Source organism: Aythya ferina (assembly GCF_964211825.1).
Source record: "Aythya ferina genome assembly, chromosome: 1".
Lineage (NCBI taxonomy): Eukaryota > Metazoa > Chordata > Aves > Anseriformes > Anatidae > Aythya > Aythya ferina.
The window spans coordinates 146,115,064-146,130,703 of NC_140296.1; the positions used below are offsets into that span (position 1 = coordinate 146,115,064).

Below are 15,640 nucleotides of genomic sequence, written 5' to 3' on the forward strand. Positions count from 1 at the left end.
TCTGCTCAGAAAGCAAGGGGCATCCAGCAACAGAGAGACAGCGGCTGCAGTGCTCTCTGAAACAATGAGAGCAGAGAAAAGGAGCGGGATGCAGATCTGGAAGGGCAAAGCAAAGCCCCTCTCTCCCCACATCTTTCATGACAGAACCAGGCTCCACCTTGAAGACTGTTCCCGTACAGCACTGCACAAAGACAGAGTGTGAGATGGGGCAGACCAAGAGGACAGGGCAGACAAAACGATGCCTCTCGCTCCAATCTCCTTCTCTTCTGATATGAAGTGGTGGTGCCCAGCAAAGGCAGTCCTTGGGTTAAAGCACCGGTGTATGGATTAGGAGAGAAGAGCTATTTTTTGCTTCACTGCAGATTTCTTGTGCTACCTTAACCTCTCTGGCCCCAAATCAAGGCATTTCTGAAAATCTGCATCAGACACAAATTCAGTGCGGGCCAGGGTGTTCCCGTGTTCATGGTACACTGCCTGCCGCAGCCTCTACACGAGATGCTTTAAGAGGCCTCAAAAAGGAGGCACCAAACCCATTTGTCATGCTCCCATGGTCAGTTCAGCAAAATTGGAACCGTTATTTCCATTGCTGGCATTTTCTGCAGAGGATGAGCTCTGTGTTGCCATTTTAGAGATGCATGCTATTGGTACACGAGGTCCATTTCCTAGTAGAAAACTGGCAGAGCACAGACGACCACACCATTTGTGAGAGCAGCTCTGCAAATGGTGATAGTCACATCTGCACTAGGCCATCCACTGCCAAGTTGTCCCCATTGCCAGCACAGCCAGGAGGAAGGCAAGGGAAGGCAAGGGAAGGGAAGGGAAGGGAAGGGAAGGGAAGGGAAGGGAAGGGAAGGGAAGGGAAGGGAAGGGAAGGGAAGGGAAGGGAAGGGAAGGGAAGGGAAGGGAAGGGAAGGGAAGGGAAGGGAAGGGAAGGGAAGGGAAGGGAAGGGAAGGGAAGGGAAGGGAAGGGAAGGGAAGGGAAGGGAAGGGAAGGGAAGGGAAGGGAAGGGAAGGGAAGGGAAGGGAAGGGAAGGGAAGGGAAGCTTCAGCAGAAACCCCACTGCTGCTTTTGCCCTTCTGTGTAGTACTGAGCTTCTGGGTGGCTGCACCATGCTCGGCACCGCGCTTGGGAAAGCCAGGAGGCCGGACCTTTTCCAGCCAGCAGGAAAGCAAACAGGTGATACTTGCTTTTTCTACAGAAAATATTTATTTGCAAGAAATGAAGAGCATAACATACTTAACTACATACATGTTCAGGCTACAAAAGCAGGTAGTCTGTTCTCTTGTAGAACTAAGCCGACAATTTAAAAGGAAAAGAAAAAAAAAACAAACAGCAATTTCTTTACACCCAATGGACATGTTTGCAGTGTGAAAAATCAGGTGGGCACACATCCAGATGACAGTGCTTGTACAAAAATAGAGAGGCCACTGAGCACACATACACAGAGTTAAACAGGCTGTTGGAAAAGAACAGGGATATCTGCAGTCAGAAGAGGCTCCAACGCAGTTTACCAAGGATTTTGGGTGGTGGGGGTGCTTTTGTATTCCTATCACTGTCTTTTTTATTCAAAATAGATTTAAGTTGTTTGTACAAACCCATACTGTGTTCACGTGTACAGAGGGAAAGGGAAAGATCAGCTGAAACTTTTTAGGGGTGTTACACGCAGAATGACTCAGAGTCACACGGTATTGTTTTTCATGGCCCCAGGCAATGGTTTTTTACCTTCAAGAGGGTAACATCAGGTAACTTGCCCTGTGGAAGGCACAGCAAAATCTCAGCGGAGACTGATGTACTCACAACATGGACACACCAGCCCCAGAGATCAACTCTCCCTCTTCCCTGAACCTCTGGTCCCCCTGGGCCATTTTTTGGCTAACTTACAGCTTAGAGAAGAAAGCATTCGAAAGCAGAGTTCTACACAACAAAAATGACACCCGAAGACTAGATACAATTTTTTTTTTTTTTTTTTTTACCACGCCAGAGCTGTCCTACAGACAGGCCAGTCTGTGCACACACACAAAAGGGCAGCACAAGTTTCAGCTGACATTTGCTAACAAGACAGACATCAGACAGCAGTGCACAGACGGATTTACGAGTGCTTGTTGGTGAGGAATGTGAGCTGGTCTCAGTCTTGGAAAGAAACACCCGGGGTTTCTGTTGCACCAAGTGGAATGTGCCCGCGGCGTTCAGGTAAACACCTTCATTTAGGGACACTTACTGCATTAGGAAACAACTCTGCATTTGCGTGTTTTTTTGTTTTTATTTTTAACTGCTTACCATGCACACATGCACAGACACAAGCACTCACGCTCATCCCTGCTGACAGTGCAAACAAAGACAGCGAGATGCCATTACTTCAACACCAGTGAATTCAGATCTGATGGGGCAAAGTCAGGCATAAGCACAGTTCTATTAAAAAAAATCGGCCACTGCCTCTGCTTCCCCCTCTACCTCTTCCACTCCCTAAATTATGGGATGCTGAAGTGCAGAAAGATTTTTACCTGCAGGTTGGAAGGGAAAATGGCATTCAATACAGAGGTCAGATAAGCATTCATTTTACCTAAAAAGTACTGCACAGTGTTGAAGAGCAAGGGGAAAAGTAAAGATTAAACAAGGGGGGAGCTAATGTAAAAGACTGTCATTGCTGCTTTAAGGAATTAAGAACTAGGAAGTTTCCCTGGGATGTCAGGAGTCCTTTCATCTGCCATTTCTTTCATCTTTTCTGCAAGACAAGTTTACAAATCCAGCTTTCCCATGTTTCATTCTCACCTATATGGTTTTATGTCTTGGGGAAAAGTACAGAGATGGGCTTTAGGGCAGAGCAGGGACTGCTGGCAATAGCTTAAAATAATATACAAACTCCATTTCAGCATTACAAATGAGTTTTCTGAGACATACTCTTCTACGAAGGAAGTCAGTTCAGGTGTATACGCTGGTAAAGCAGAAAAGGCTCGACACGATAATTGCAAAAACAAATGGCAATCCCCCTCTCAGCCCCGTAGTTGGATGGTGATCCCCTAAGCATCCTGGCCCGTTGACTGAATCCTTACCTCTCATTTATAAAGACCTTGACATCTAAATCAGTTCTCACACCTTTGCAGTCCCTAGTTGTTTATCCTTAACACCGCAGCACAAAGCAGCCACATCACAGCACCAGGCTACTTATATAGGCTACTACAACTTTTGTAGCTACAAAGGACTGACCTACCATTTCACCTTCACAATACAAAATGTTCCCTATCTAATTAGCGACTTGAGAAAGAAATATTTTAGTCACTAAGAGTATAAAAATACTCCGTATGCTTCTGTTCTTAGCTGCATAGGCTTTGTACGACGGCCTCTTGGCATTAGCTAGAATCTGGAGCCCAAATACTCAGTGGAAATCCCTCCCAACATAGCAATTAGTATCATTCATTTACTTGACCCACATTCTAAATGCGTCTAGACAGAATTCACCGCTGATAGTTTGGGGGGATGGGGTGAAGAGGTAGGGATTTTTAGCTGAGGAAAAAAAAAATAGAAATTTTGGGATTCTACATTAAAGAAATCAAGAATAAGCTTGTATTGAAATACACTTTTACAGAGCAATATCAAAGAGGTTCCCTGCCAGTATGGACCTGCAGCCTCTGAAATTGGTAAGTGAGAAGCATGCTGCGCTGCATCAGCTGGGAGCTGGCCGAAGAACCTCAGCCTAATCCACTACTGGTTAGTGTTGCTGGAAAACATTGAATGGTATGGATGAAATAAGAGAAATGCAGCAAAGAATTATAAATAGCCTTGAAAAAAAAAAAAAAGAGCAAAAACCAAACAAAAAACAAAACACCAACACCAACATTATCTACACACTGGTAACAAGGTTAGAACTGTCACTTGCTCTGTGCTTGACACTTCTTAAATATATATATATAAAAAATAATGCCCTACATTCCATTGTAGCTTATCTCTCTAGAAGCAAAGACCTGACAGATCTAGACATGCTTTAAAGCTATGGGCCAAAAGCTAAGATTACTTGTGTGAAATCACACTGCCAAGCTGCATAGAGTTATGGCTAAAGACTCTGAGGATCGCTTAGGTCTTCTAGTCAAAGTGGAAATTGGGCAGCACACGAAGTCTCTGCCTGCCCTGTCCACAGACACATTGTTGTGCAGCACTGAGCCACCGGCCGCTGCAGAAGGCATACTGGCAGAAGGCAAAGACCTCACGTAATATTGCTGAGCTAACGATAAGCACTTACACCAGCATCGTTACTCCAGCGACAGCAGGTCCTTGTCACAAAGCAGCCTACGGATGGGTGATGGCAGGAGAAACTTTGGCCCCTACTACCTCCAAGAGAAACCTGCTCTATTAAGACCCCTGAAGAAAAAATGATCATAAACATACCAAAGTCAAGCAAAGGATTTCCTTATTCTAAAGAAGTAGTATTTCATGATAATAAATCCACAAATAATGTGTGTGCTAGCTCAAGAGATTCCCAACAGTACCAAAAAATCATTTAAAGGATGGGATGAGTTAAGATTATAGAAGTAGATTATTAAACAGTTACAAGAAAATTGGTATTGCCATACTGGTTTGGATGAATCAGTTCAGTGGTGTGACCCAAATCGTGGCCAATTTAAAATGCTTCAGATGAAAACATGACTATCTCCCAATCAGATTTGTACCAATAGGTCCAAATTAAGCAAGCAAAGGCAAAGCTCCACTGGTGACTACTGCAGTAGCTTTCAGAGAAGAAGGGGTTATTTGGGTATTGCAAAACTGTCTGTCCTTAAAGTATTGGGAAATAATTCAATTTTGTCTTTAAGACAGTGAAGTCAGCAGTATCTGCAATGAAAGGCGATCATTTAGCTGGCAGTGGGCATGAGCTCAGGCAGCTTGGCCTCCTCTTTATGCACAGTGCAAGCCGCAGCACAATTAACAGCAGTGTTGTGCTTGACAGCTTGGTGCTTCTTTTGCAGAAGACTTAAGCATTCAGTTTCATCCAGACAAACCATGGGTGCTCTGAAAAAAAATAGTAATAAAAAGACCATTTAAGGGATTTTCTAAGCTGTGACCTTGCCCACTTACATGGGCCAGCCATATTATAGTGGAAGGGTCAGTCCTGGCTTTCTCCTGTCACTTTGCTGACCTCATGTGGCTAAACTATGCAGCCATCCCTTGTGTCACCTTCAGTGGCACCCACCAGTGTCCATTATTTATGTGAAGCCATTGCTCCAAAAAAACATCCAAACACCATTGGTGGATGCTGGAATGATACAGAGGACCCAACAGGATCACTGTGAAGAGAAAGAAGCTTTAGGGAGGACACTGAGCCATGATGAGCGGGGAACTCTTGCAAAATAGACTACAGTGGCATCCTTCTCTCATTTCCACCAAAGGTAAAATAATAAAAAGGCACTTGCATAGATGAATTGGGCATAAACTAGAAAGAGTGTCTGCACACCAAAACTCACCATTAGCTCACGGAATCAGGCACACGTTTCACAATCACTAATGTGAAACACCTTTTTAAAATGGCACAGTGGGGGTTGATCCAAAGCCCACTGTAATCCACCAGATTCTTTCCACTCCCTTCACTGAGCTTTGAGTCAGGCCTAAAGGCAGGCAGCAAACGGGATATCAAAGGGAAAAGGTCTAAAGAGAATGAAGAACAAGGAAGGAGCAGGTATGGCAGCTGCCGTAATAAAATACAAATCCAATATTTTACAAAATAGAATACTTGCAGGAAATATCTACTGTACATAGTAAAAAATTACTTGTAAGGCTAGGTTAGTTTTTCCCTTATTTATCACAAGAAAAAAAAAAAAAAGCTACATTTTTTTGTGTGTGTTTTTGTTGTTTTTCTTTTTTTTTTTTTTTTTTTGTTTTTTTAATTGACTTCTGGTAAACCATAAAGTAGCTATGCTAGCCTGCTGAATTAGGATTTCCCCATTAAATCCATCCTCAATGGAGTCTGAGTGCCCTTCTGAGCAATCAGATAAAACCCAGCCCAAATCCTGGGCTAGATTTGGCTGTGCCAATCCAAGGATAAATTCCAAGAAGCACAGCTCAGACAAAGGCATGAGCAGGATACCAAAGGGACACAACCCTTAAACGCAACAGCTATATGGGACAAGAAGGAAACAGTGAAGAAAGAAGTGTACTGGACCAGGATCAAATGTGAATACCACTCTTGGCTTTTCCACTAGACTTGGGCCAGTCGCTTCACCTCCCCATGTGCCTTTCTCAGCTCTCTTTTTCCCTGTCTGCTGCGTGCATACAAAACCCTTCAGGTCAGGGACTGTCTTGCCATGCAGTCACCTCCAGGCCTGAACTGTACACATCTTTCTGGCTAAGCGGTTGGTCTGAGATCACATCTCTGGAAAAGGACATAAGAAGAGGAGACCCATAAGAAGAGGTGGGGAGGAGGTGGAGGAGGAGTGGGTGTTCAGTGATATTTGTATGTCCAATTTCAGAGCTTGCCCAGACCACGTGCAGGGTTAGGGAAGGTTAATTCTCTTCATTGTGACTGCTTGAACAAAATCTTGCAAAGCTAATAAATACTATTTACAACAGTAACAGGAAGATGGCAAGAAAAAGAAAACACAGGACAATTTGAGACCTGGTCTACATGAGAAATTCCATCAACGCATCTAGAAGCCAATAAATAAAATCCATACGGTGCTCTCAGGAGGCACTTCTGGTTTAAGCCTTATATTGATTAAGTTTGTTGGGAAGGAATTGATCCAAACTAAACAGATTAGCCTTAAGTAGACTAAAGGACATCCACCCAAAACATTGCATGAAGTTAACAAAACCTGCTTTCTAAATAGATTTAGTTAAACTAGTCTAATTCTCCCACACAGACAAAGTGTGACCAAGACAGTGACTGATCTTTGCTTGAATTCCACATGGGTGGAAGCAGTAGAGATGCCTACCAGGACTGCTTCCAACCCAAAGAAAAAGCTAACTCCACTAAATGACAAAGGGGTTGGTGGGGAGAAGAGAGGAAGATGTAAGGGAGGACAATGCAGCACCATCATTGCACACCCCTCTCCTGCCTGTGCTGTTCACAAAACAGAACTGGGGCCCGTTCTTGTGCCTTCAGAGCAGATGAAGCACATGTTTCTCAATCTTCCCCAAAAGGCTCAAATGCTACAGACCAATAGGCATGGAGCTGTGGCTAGATTCTGAGCAGCATCGTGCCGCCTCTCCTGTTTCTCTCAATTACCTCCTCCCAAGGATCCCATCACCCACATGCTCCCATCGGTTTTGCGTATTCCACTCTTTTACCAAATGTCTTTGTGCACAGATGATGATGTGTACATGCAAGCACAGGCACACATACACAAATCAATCATCAGCACACTGCTGGTATCTTTTGCAATCATAATTCAATCCTGCCCTTGCAATATCAGACAGGAAAGAAATAAAAGCAAAGAGGGATTGTGTGTGAAGTAAGGAAAGGAGTTACAAGACAAGAGATCCCATCTGCAGTCACAGCCTCACCAGTCAATGCAGAATTTGGTGAACTCCCTCTCTTTTGTGCTTTGGTTCACTGAGGATGACAAGTCAGGGGGACTTTGGTTGAAAATATGTGGGAAAGAGGGAAGTCAAGAAAAAAGGCCTTTTTATTTTTAAGAGGTGGCATTGACTCTTCTATCTATTTCAATTATCTTCAGTGTTTCATTTCCTTCTATTTCAGAGTTGACTCTGTAGGAAAAAAACAACAACAACAACAACAAAGGTTAACACTAATAGTTAGTCATTTTTAAAAGCACATATCCTGCTCAAATTAGCTAATGCTAAAAAGGCGCTCAGTATTTACCAGGTACCCATCAGTTGGAGTACGGTAACACATTGAATTAGTCATCTCTTTGGCCCTGGGTATAACTTTGACACAGATGCTCAGAAGGCACGCTTGGTGTGATATGGCTCAACCTAGGCCTCTGAAAAGCATACTTCTAAACACAACCCACCTCCACCGTTTGGTGTGCTTGCTACTGCTTGTTAGCAGAGACCAAGACTTGAGCCATCAGGATAGTGGTGGGACAAACAAAGTTACAGTGGAAGGAAAACTGCACCCACATATTTAAACCAGTAGATATGTCTTTTTGCAGAGGCTCCAAACACAAACTTACGTTAAAAATAAAAAATAAAAAAATGAAAGAACTTCATGCTAAGAAGTTCAGATAATAGATTTGCCTTTTAAGTCTGAATCCTGCAAACTTTCTGCAGCATGCATTAGTAAGATCACTGCTGTGAGAAGCTCCAGCTCTTCACACCCTAACCTCAACAAAGCCCAGTGAGTCACAGCCTCACACTTCCACCCAACTGGTAAAAGCTTATTCCTTTAGGAGACACGCAACTAAGTGCTTAAAGAAGCGGAGTGGGCATAACTAACAAGCCTACAAGGGCTAGGTTTCTGGTAGAAGCACCGAGCTTGGCAGCTTTGTTACTAAAATATTGTTGCAATCACTTCTCCAAACAAGAGCAGCAATACCTTTGTCTATAAGCTCCCCAGAGAGTCCAAACTCTTGTTTCACAAGCAGCCCATCCGGCACTCACCTGTGCTGCTGCAGGCCCAGCAGCACTGATTTCTCTAGCCTCGTCTCGTTGGCTATTGTGAACTCCATGATATCATCCCGCTGCATCCCCGGCACAGCTTCCAGAGCTAGCGCCGTGTACTTGGAGCTGTCTGCGTGCCTGTCGTTTCGATCTGCAAAGGAGATCGGGCTTGACGACTCCTCCAGCTGGTGAGGCTCTTCATATATTAGCAGACTCCTTGATCTCACTGCATATAAACAGAAGGGAAAAGAGAGGTGAGAAGGAGGCAGGTCAAAGAGAACAGCCCTGGTCATTTCAGGAAATGGAAACCATCAGAGCAGAACTAGAGCTGCAAAGGTCTTGTCATTGCAATTAACTGGGTAAGTTGATAGCAGTGGGAAGATACCACAGCAGTGGTCCGAACAGGCATCAAAAAGCTCTAAACTCTTCACAGAACAAGAGCAAAATGAAATAATCACTTTAATAACATACGTTTAAAGCAACTTGTTCTGAACTGGCATGCAATACTAACAGCTTCTCACTCAGTCCTTGGACCTTTAGTTGACACTGGCAAAGGAAGCACCAGCTGACAGCCGCTGTGTTTCCTGACAGTATGAGCAAGTGGTACAGAGCAGAAAGCAAACTCTCCTGCTACCTTTTACAGACTACTAGCCTTAACTCCTCAAACAGAAACATAAAGGCTTTAAACAGAAGTATCAAGCAGGCTAGTGGAGAAAGGCTTTGCTCATCTTGATGAAGTCTGCTGCCATCAGCACACTTTGCCAAGCTATCTTTCTTTGATATATATCCTTCTTCTATATCAATGCATGGCCAGCTAAGGAGCAGAAAAACAAGAGGCGCTTGGGGATGGCTGTGGGGATGGGGGTGAAAAACAAATGCCAAAGAGCAAGACTGAGGTGGTTGTGACTTACCAATGGAGTCTGTGTAGGACTCTGGTGAGGAATGTTGCCTGGGCAACACCATCTTTGTAGCAGAAGGATATGGCCCATAGCTCTGAGAGAAGCTGCCAAAAACTACTGCAAAGCACAGCACCACCATCTGGCAAAGGGAAGAGGCATAAGAGGTTAATTGCACCACCTCTTGGCCCATGCGTACACATCAAGACTAAAAATCGACACAAAGCAGATCTCATAGGTCTTTGAAACAAAAGACTTGAGGCTATTTTCATCGCTATCTACCATGCCTCTTAGCAAAGGCACATACACAAGAACAATTCAGTGCTTTAATGCTGGGGTTTGTTTTCAGTGTCTGCCATCATTTTGGCCTGTTGCCTTATTTACTCCCAAAGTTGAAAAGCAGACACAACCGCCATGTGTGTTTTAGAGATACTGTCGGGAATTTCCAAGGTTATTTCTGCTGCTGGCCCCAGTCTTGCTTCAAAGTGACAGAGAGGCTGGCAGCCGATGAGAACAGCATAGGCCTTGAATATCATTTCCATCAATTTATAGCACCAGCATAAAGGGAACTTGCTGGCTGGGTGTAAGGTGGGAAGAGCTTCATTCTAACCCTTTTCATATCCTGACAAATATTACTGAAATAGGAAAGAGGTAGATTTACAGCCTTAGTCATATTTTCATTTGGATGAAAAGGTTTATTTTTACTGGTATCTGAAAATCCAAGCATCAAAGGGCACCCGTGTTTTCATTTTACAACTCTAGACACCATTTCTCACATAAAATATTGTAGGAAATAATAAAACAGGTTACTCAGAGGAGCAGTGCTGCTTCTTTCATCACTGCAGCACCCCGCCAAAAGCACAAGCCCAGTCTCCTCCAGAATTTAATGCCCATTAACAATCATTAATCTTCATCAGCCAGGATTCTCACCTATCTCAAAATTAAATGTGAAATTATCAAGAGAAGTTTCCCAACCTGAGCATTTGGAAGTGAAGGGCTTCACAGAACGGAGGATGTGCCTTTGAGCAGTGGGAAGGGAATCTCATTCCCCTACAATTCCCAGTTTTAGGGAATACTCACCATAAGACAGGTCCCTGTCTGTGTGCTAGCTGCCTTACATGAACGGGACACCTTTCCAGCAACCATGGCTTGGAGTCTCTGCAGCTGCTGAAGAAGTGTTCTGGAAAGCAAAGATGAGGCATGACCATCAGACGTAGTGATCTACTTGCTGGCTAAACAGCTTTTTGCTTCACATTCCACACCTGGCAATAATGCATTTAGTTCTTGTGACAAGGTACAGATAATTAAAATCACCACCTTGATATCAGACATAAGGAGTGTTTTTAACTTTTACAAAGTTCTTGCATGCATTAGCGATGAATCTTGCAAAAATATCTTTTGCCTTTTCTTCAGCTGATGTCCCTGAACAATGATTTATTTTCCTTTTTTTCAGAAAGTTATTACAAATAAAAACTGCTTCCAGATTCTCTATGGGAAGCGACTCTGGTAAGTGTACAAACAACTGAAACTCTCTCCATGCAAGTGACTGGCTACTTATATAACCCAGTTCTATGGCATGAATTGAGCAGGAGTTTCACCATTATTTGAAGTGGTGCAAAAGCAAGCTTGTAGTTGCTGTAGTTGATGGCAGAGGTATATATGTCTACCCCCTTTTTCTGAAAATGCCCTGTACAGTGAATTGCTTCATTTTCAAAGAAAGGCATTTAAAGCACACACTTTGTTTCCCATAATTTCATTTAATAAATAAAGTATTTTATTGCAATTTGTTAAAGCCTCCAGGAGTTTACGAGAACAGTTGCTTGAAGCAGCTATTCTGACCGTGCCATTCAGAGGTAACCTCCATGGTAATTCTGTTCTGGTTGGAGTCAGCAATCATGGACCAGGAAGGTATTCTTCTGCTTTTCTGGCTATGTTTCTTCTGCTGTAGCATCATTACTTGCTACAGTCAGGATATTAGTCATTCAAGACGGCAATGATCTCAAAGAATAAATGGTATAGGGTTTTCACAACTGTTTCCATTAAAGCTTTTTTTTAACAGAGAAGGAGTAACCCAAATGCCTGTCCTCATCACAGTCAGATATAGTACTATTTTGCCTCAAGATGTTAACTTTGCTGTTTGTTTCCAATTTTACTTTTTGCTTCTCTTGTACGTCTCACTACCTATTGCTGAGGGTAACCCTCGCAAAACTCCAGGCAACAGCTTTGGAGACCATGACGTCGAACGCTAAAGCAAGAAGCAAGGTTAGGGTGTCAGAGAAAATAGAAGGTTTATTTTAAGATCAAACCAGCTAAAAGCTAATTGTAGGACAGACCCAGAGGTGCCTTTACAGCTCAATATATACTTGTCTGCCTATTATTATAGATTTTTTTAATCATCAATGATCATTGCTAATTAGGGTTTAATGAATTCAAGGACTTCAGGAATGCATTCTGAAATGAGCACAAGGCACTACAGCACATTTATCTGGGCCAGCAGATCCTTCCCAACTTATTAAGGAAGGATGTCTTGCATGCTCTTGAGAGCACCCTTTATTCTGCAACTCAGTGTTAAAAAGAAGAAAGCGGTTTCCTTTTTCCTTCTTCAGTCCTTTATTCACAGTTAGAGACCACAGGCAAATTAAGAGATGGAAACAGCATCCATCACATAGATGAGACCAGCCTAATGCACTGCTCCCAGCTAACATTTCTCCCCAGTGTCTCCCTTCCGTCCACTTCATGGCTTAGGGGTCACACAGACTTGCATACAAGCTATGTATCATCTTCTGGCACCGAAGAAACTATTCCTTCCATATGCCATGTTACACAGCAATGCCTTTTTAACCCTGCAATCTCTGAGCTATTACAGAAGACTAAATCCCCCCCAACCTGCTTCAGGCCTGAGTCACTGCGACTGACAGAGAACAGCTCTGAGGCATGAGAGGAAGGAGCTCTCCTCCTCCCCAGCTTGGGGGCTGGCAGCAGCAGCAGACTTACATTTAGCAGAAATACATATCACTCCTGCCTCTTTTTGTGGAGGTGTCAGTGAGAAAACAGTTAATGGCTGTCGAGGATATCGACAGGGAAGAGGCGATTCTCCTTGGTTTTGCTCATCTCTGCCTTTTTGTGTCCAATTTAAAAAACCTGCTGGGCAGAGCGGGCCCAGAGAGCTGACACCAAAACACTCTTGTTTCGGAAAGTGTAATTAAGCAGGTATTTGAATCTGAAATGTTGGAAGATTGGATTCCAGGATGTGAAGACCTTTCCAGCACACCAGCTGCCTTCATTGTTACTGGATGGCTACAGGGATGGTCTGGTCTAAGAAGAGAGGACCAAGGAGCAGTTCTCCACTCTGAAGAACAAGAACTTGGGTTATACCGTTTCCTCTAAATATCATCAGGAAGGCCAAGAATGCTCTTAGTGCAATGTACTGCCAATGGCTAGATCCTAACAGGAGAAAATACAATCCCACGGCAGCGTGTATAAGGGGCTTTGCACCCACAAGGATTATTTTCCACTGTGTCTGACACATTTCCCAGTGATATTCAATTAGAGGGTCACCTCTGTAGGAGGTGTGAAATGTGCTTTCACGCTTTTCCCTGCCAAGGGAAGCACCTCAAAGGAAAGCTGTAAAGTGACTGAAGACTCCTGCTCTCCTTTCCAGCACTCTCAGCAAATCCACTCTGCCCATGATGTCTTATTTTCATGTGTGAATTCACATAATTATCTTCAGAAGGACCCCTTTCACTACCAGAGTGAGGAACAAGTCAAGGCTTCCCCTCTGCTTCCAGTGACACTTTCAGTATGGAGAGGAAATCTGTCACTGCAGGACCTAGCCACCTGCGAAACTTCCTCAATACAGTATGTAAATTTAAAATCCAACATTGATTTAAATAACAGCAAATAGCTTCTAGGGGAAAAAAAACAATGTTTATTTTGACCTTTTTTACTTCAGAGAATGTATCTACTTTGCGAGGCACAAAACTTATCATAAATGATTAAAAAGCAAGAAAAATATTCTCTTTCTTTCATCTCTACACACAGAGTCCTTCTCTGCCTGTCCTATCTGTAGGACAAAGCAAACCCCAAAGTAAGGTTTTCATTTAAAGACCAGAATACCTCAAAGGAAAAATAAACCCAACAACAACAACAAATCATGATTCTTTCTGTTTTGAATTACAAAGGAAAAAAAAAAAGAAAAGAAAAAAACAGCATTTTTTTTTCATCAGTGTTGCTTCAGCACAAAAACACTGTCCTGCTGCTTTCAAAATAAAGAGTTGGGTCCAGGGCTGTCAAGCTTTGTCAGCTGTTATGGGGGTGGTCTGAAGCGAAGTGCAAGATGTCTCACTGTATGTAAATCCAGATCCTTCTCGTCTTGAAACAAGACTTGGTTAAAGGGATTTATCAGCCTCAAATGAATGAAGGGCCATGTAAATCAGTACCTTTCAGTACCCTAAAGGCGGCCTCCAGGAAAGCTGGGGAGCGATTCTAGGTCAGTGAGTGTAGTTATAGGACGAAGGGTAATGGATTCAAACTAAAAGAGGGTAGGTTTAGATTAGACAGGAAGAAATTCTTTACTGTGAGGGTGGTGAGGCACTGGCACAGGCTGCCCAGAGAAGCTGTAGATGCCCCATTCCTGGAGGTGTTCAAGGCCAGGTTGGATGGGGTTTTGGGCATGCTGGTCTGGTGGGAGGTGTCCCTGCCGATGGCAGGGGAGCTAGGATTGGATTGTGTTTAAGGTCCCTTCCAACCCAAACCTTTCTATGATTCTGTGATTGTCTATTTGTGATAATAATATTTATGTACTCAACCATATGCTAATTGCATCCTATTTCTATCTACTTCTCCAGGAGAAGTGAACATCAGTGTATTTATTTATAAATATAGACTTAACAGAATCGAAAAAGAAAAGTACATCTCACATGTCATACACATAGTACCCAGTCTTTCAATTCTGTCTCTTTAAGCCCAAAGAGCCACAGCTTCCAGTTAGACAACACTGGTGTATGGACCACAGTAAAAGCCTAGACTAACATCATTTTCTGTCTTCGGTCCCAGTGCCACCATGTGAGTGGATCAAGCCCTCTTGGTGACAGGGACAAGCCGGCTCAACTCTTGATGTCAGCCTCTTCTCACATCCTTCTGATACAGCAGTGCTCAACATGTTTGGACGCTACCCAAACCAATGAGACCCTTGCTCACTTGCGGCTACAAGGCATAAGAGACGTGCATATAATAATGTGTTCCTGTAGTTTTGAGAAAACTCCTTAGAAAGGAACTTGGATGGGTTTCTTGCAAGGCACTGAGTCACATAAATTAGGAGAGGAAACATATGCCAGTGTTCTAATACTGAAGATGCCAAAAATGCTGCTGTCACCCACTCACATTAATGAAAATTAAAAACTCCCCCGCATCTTGATCCCACAGCCTCCTGCCTTGCCTTATAAGATACATGAAAGTCAAGGAAGATTCTTCTGGATACATTTTTTTTGGACCACATTTGCACCTCTTACATCCAATCTTTTCAGTCCCAGAATTTCAAGCTGAGGCAGGTTCTTGGGAAAGATTCTTCTAAAATTTTTTACGCTGCTTTTTTTAGCAAGAAATTGTGGTGCTTCCATGGTTTGGAGCCAGACTTTGAAATGTAAGCAGGGTTTCCCTGAAGTCCTAGGTATGTATCTGTGTAAAATTTGTTCTATATATAGACTAACAACATGCTCTGAAAAACTGATTGCACATACTGAAAGAAAATCCTGCTGCTCAATAGTTGTATGTGCTGGAAATTGCCTGTCAGCTCTCCTCAACTCCAGACAGACTATAAAAACACAATAGTGACTGCACATGCATGTCCACAAACTTTTAGGTGAGCAGCTATGGCTCACTTTTCCAACAAGGAAAAAAAAACAAACATAAATTTTGTCTTCATCCACACTGAATGCAAAAGGATTTTGTACGTAATCAAAGTGCTATTTTATTGTTATATTTTTCCACTCTTACATTTTTTTGCTATCAGAAACAGCTCTAACACTTGTAGATCTACTTTCATATAAAACTGTCACTGAGGTCTTTATTTTTTTTACTACATTGAACACTCAAAGTTGCAGCTGAAGTCAACTTGGACTCTGATTTGAGCATATTAAATAAGTCACGTATGACTGCGTGCTTAGGAACTTTGAGAAATAAGGTCCTAGATATTTAAATT

At 43.0% G+C, this 15,640-nt stretch overlaps 1 protein-coding gene across 2 annotated transcripts in view; it reads right to left on the reverse strand.

Moving 5' to 3' along the window:
• Positions 1-1,188: 1,188 nt before the first annotated feature.
• CREB3L2 (cAMP responsive element binding protein 3 like 2) overlaps positions 1,189-15,640 on the reverse strand; it is a 78,256-nt gene continuing 63,804 nt past the window's right edge. For both annotated transcript variants that reach the window (XM_084527521.1, XM_084527520.1), the window contains exons 9-12: positions 10,522-10,621; positions 9,457-9,583; positions 8,546-8,771; positions 1,189-7,690 (exon numbers count right to left, since the gene is read on the reverse strand). In XM_084527521.1, coding sequence (XP_084383647.1) covers positions 7,615-7,690; positions 8,546-8,771; positions 9,457-9,583; positions 10,522-10,621 — 529 coding nt within the window. In that variant the 3' untranslated portion in view covers positions 1,189-7,614. The remainder of the gene's footprint in view (positions 7,691-8,545; positions 8,772-9,456; positions 9,584-10,521; positions 10,622-15,640) is intronic.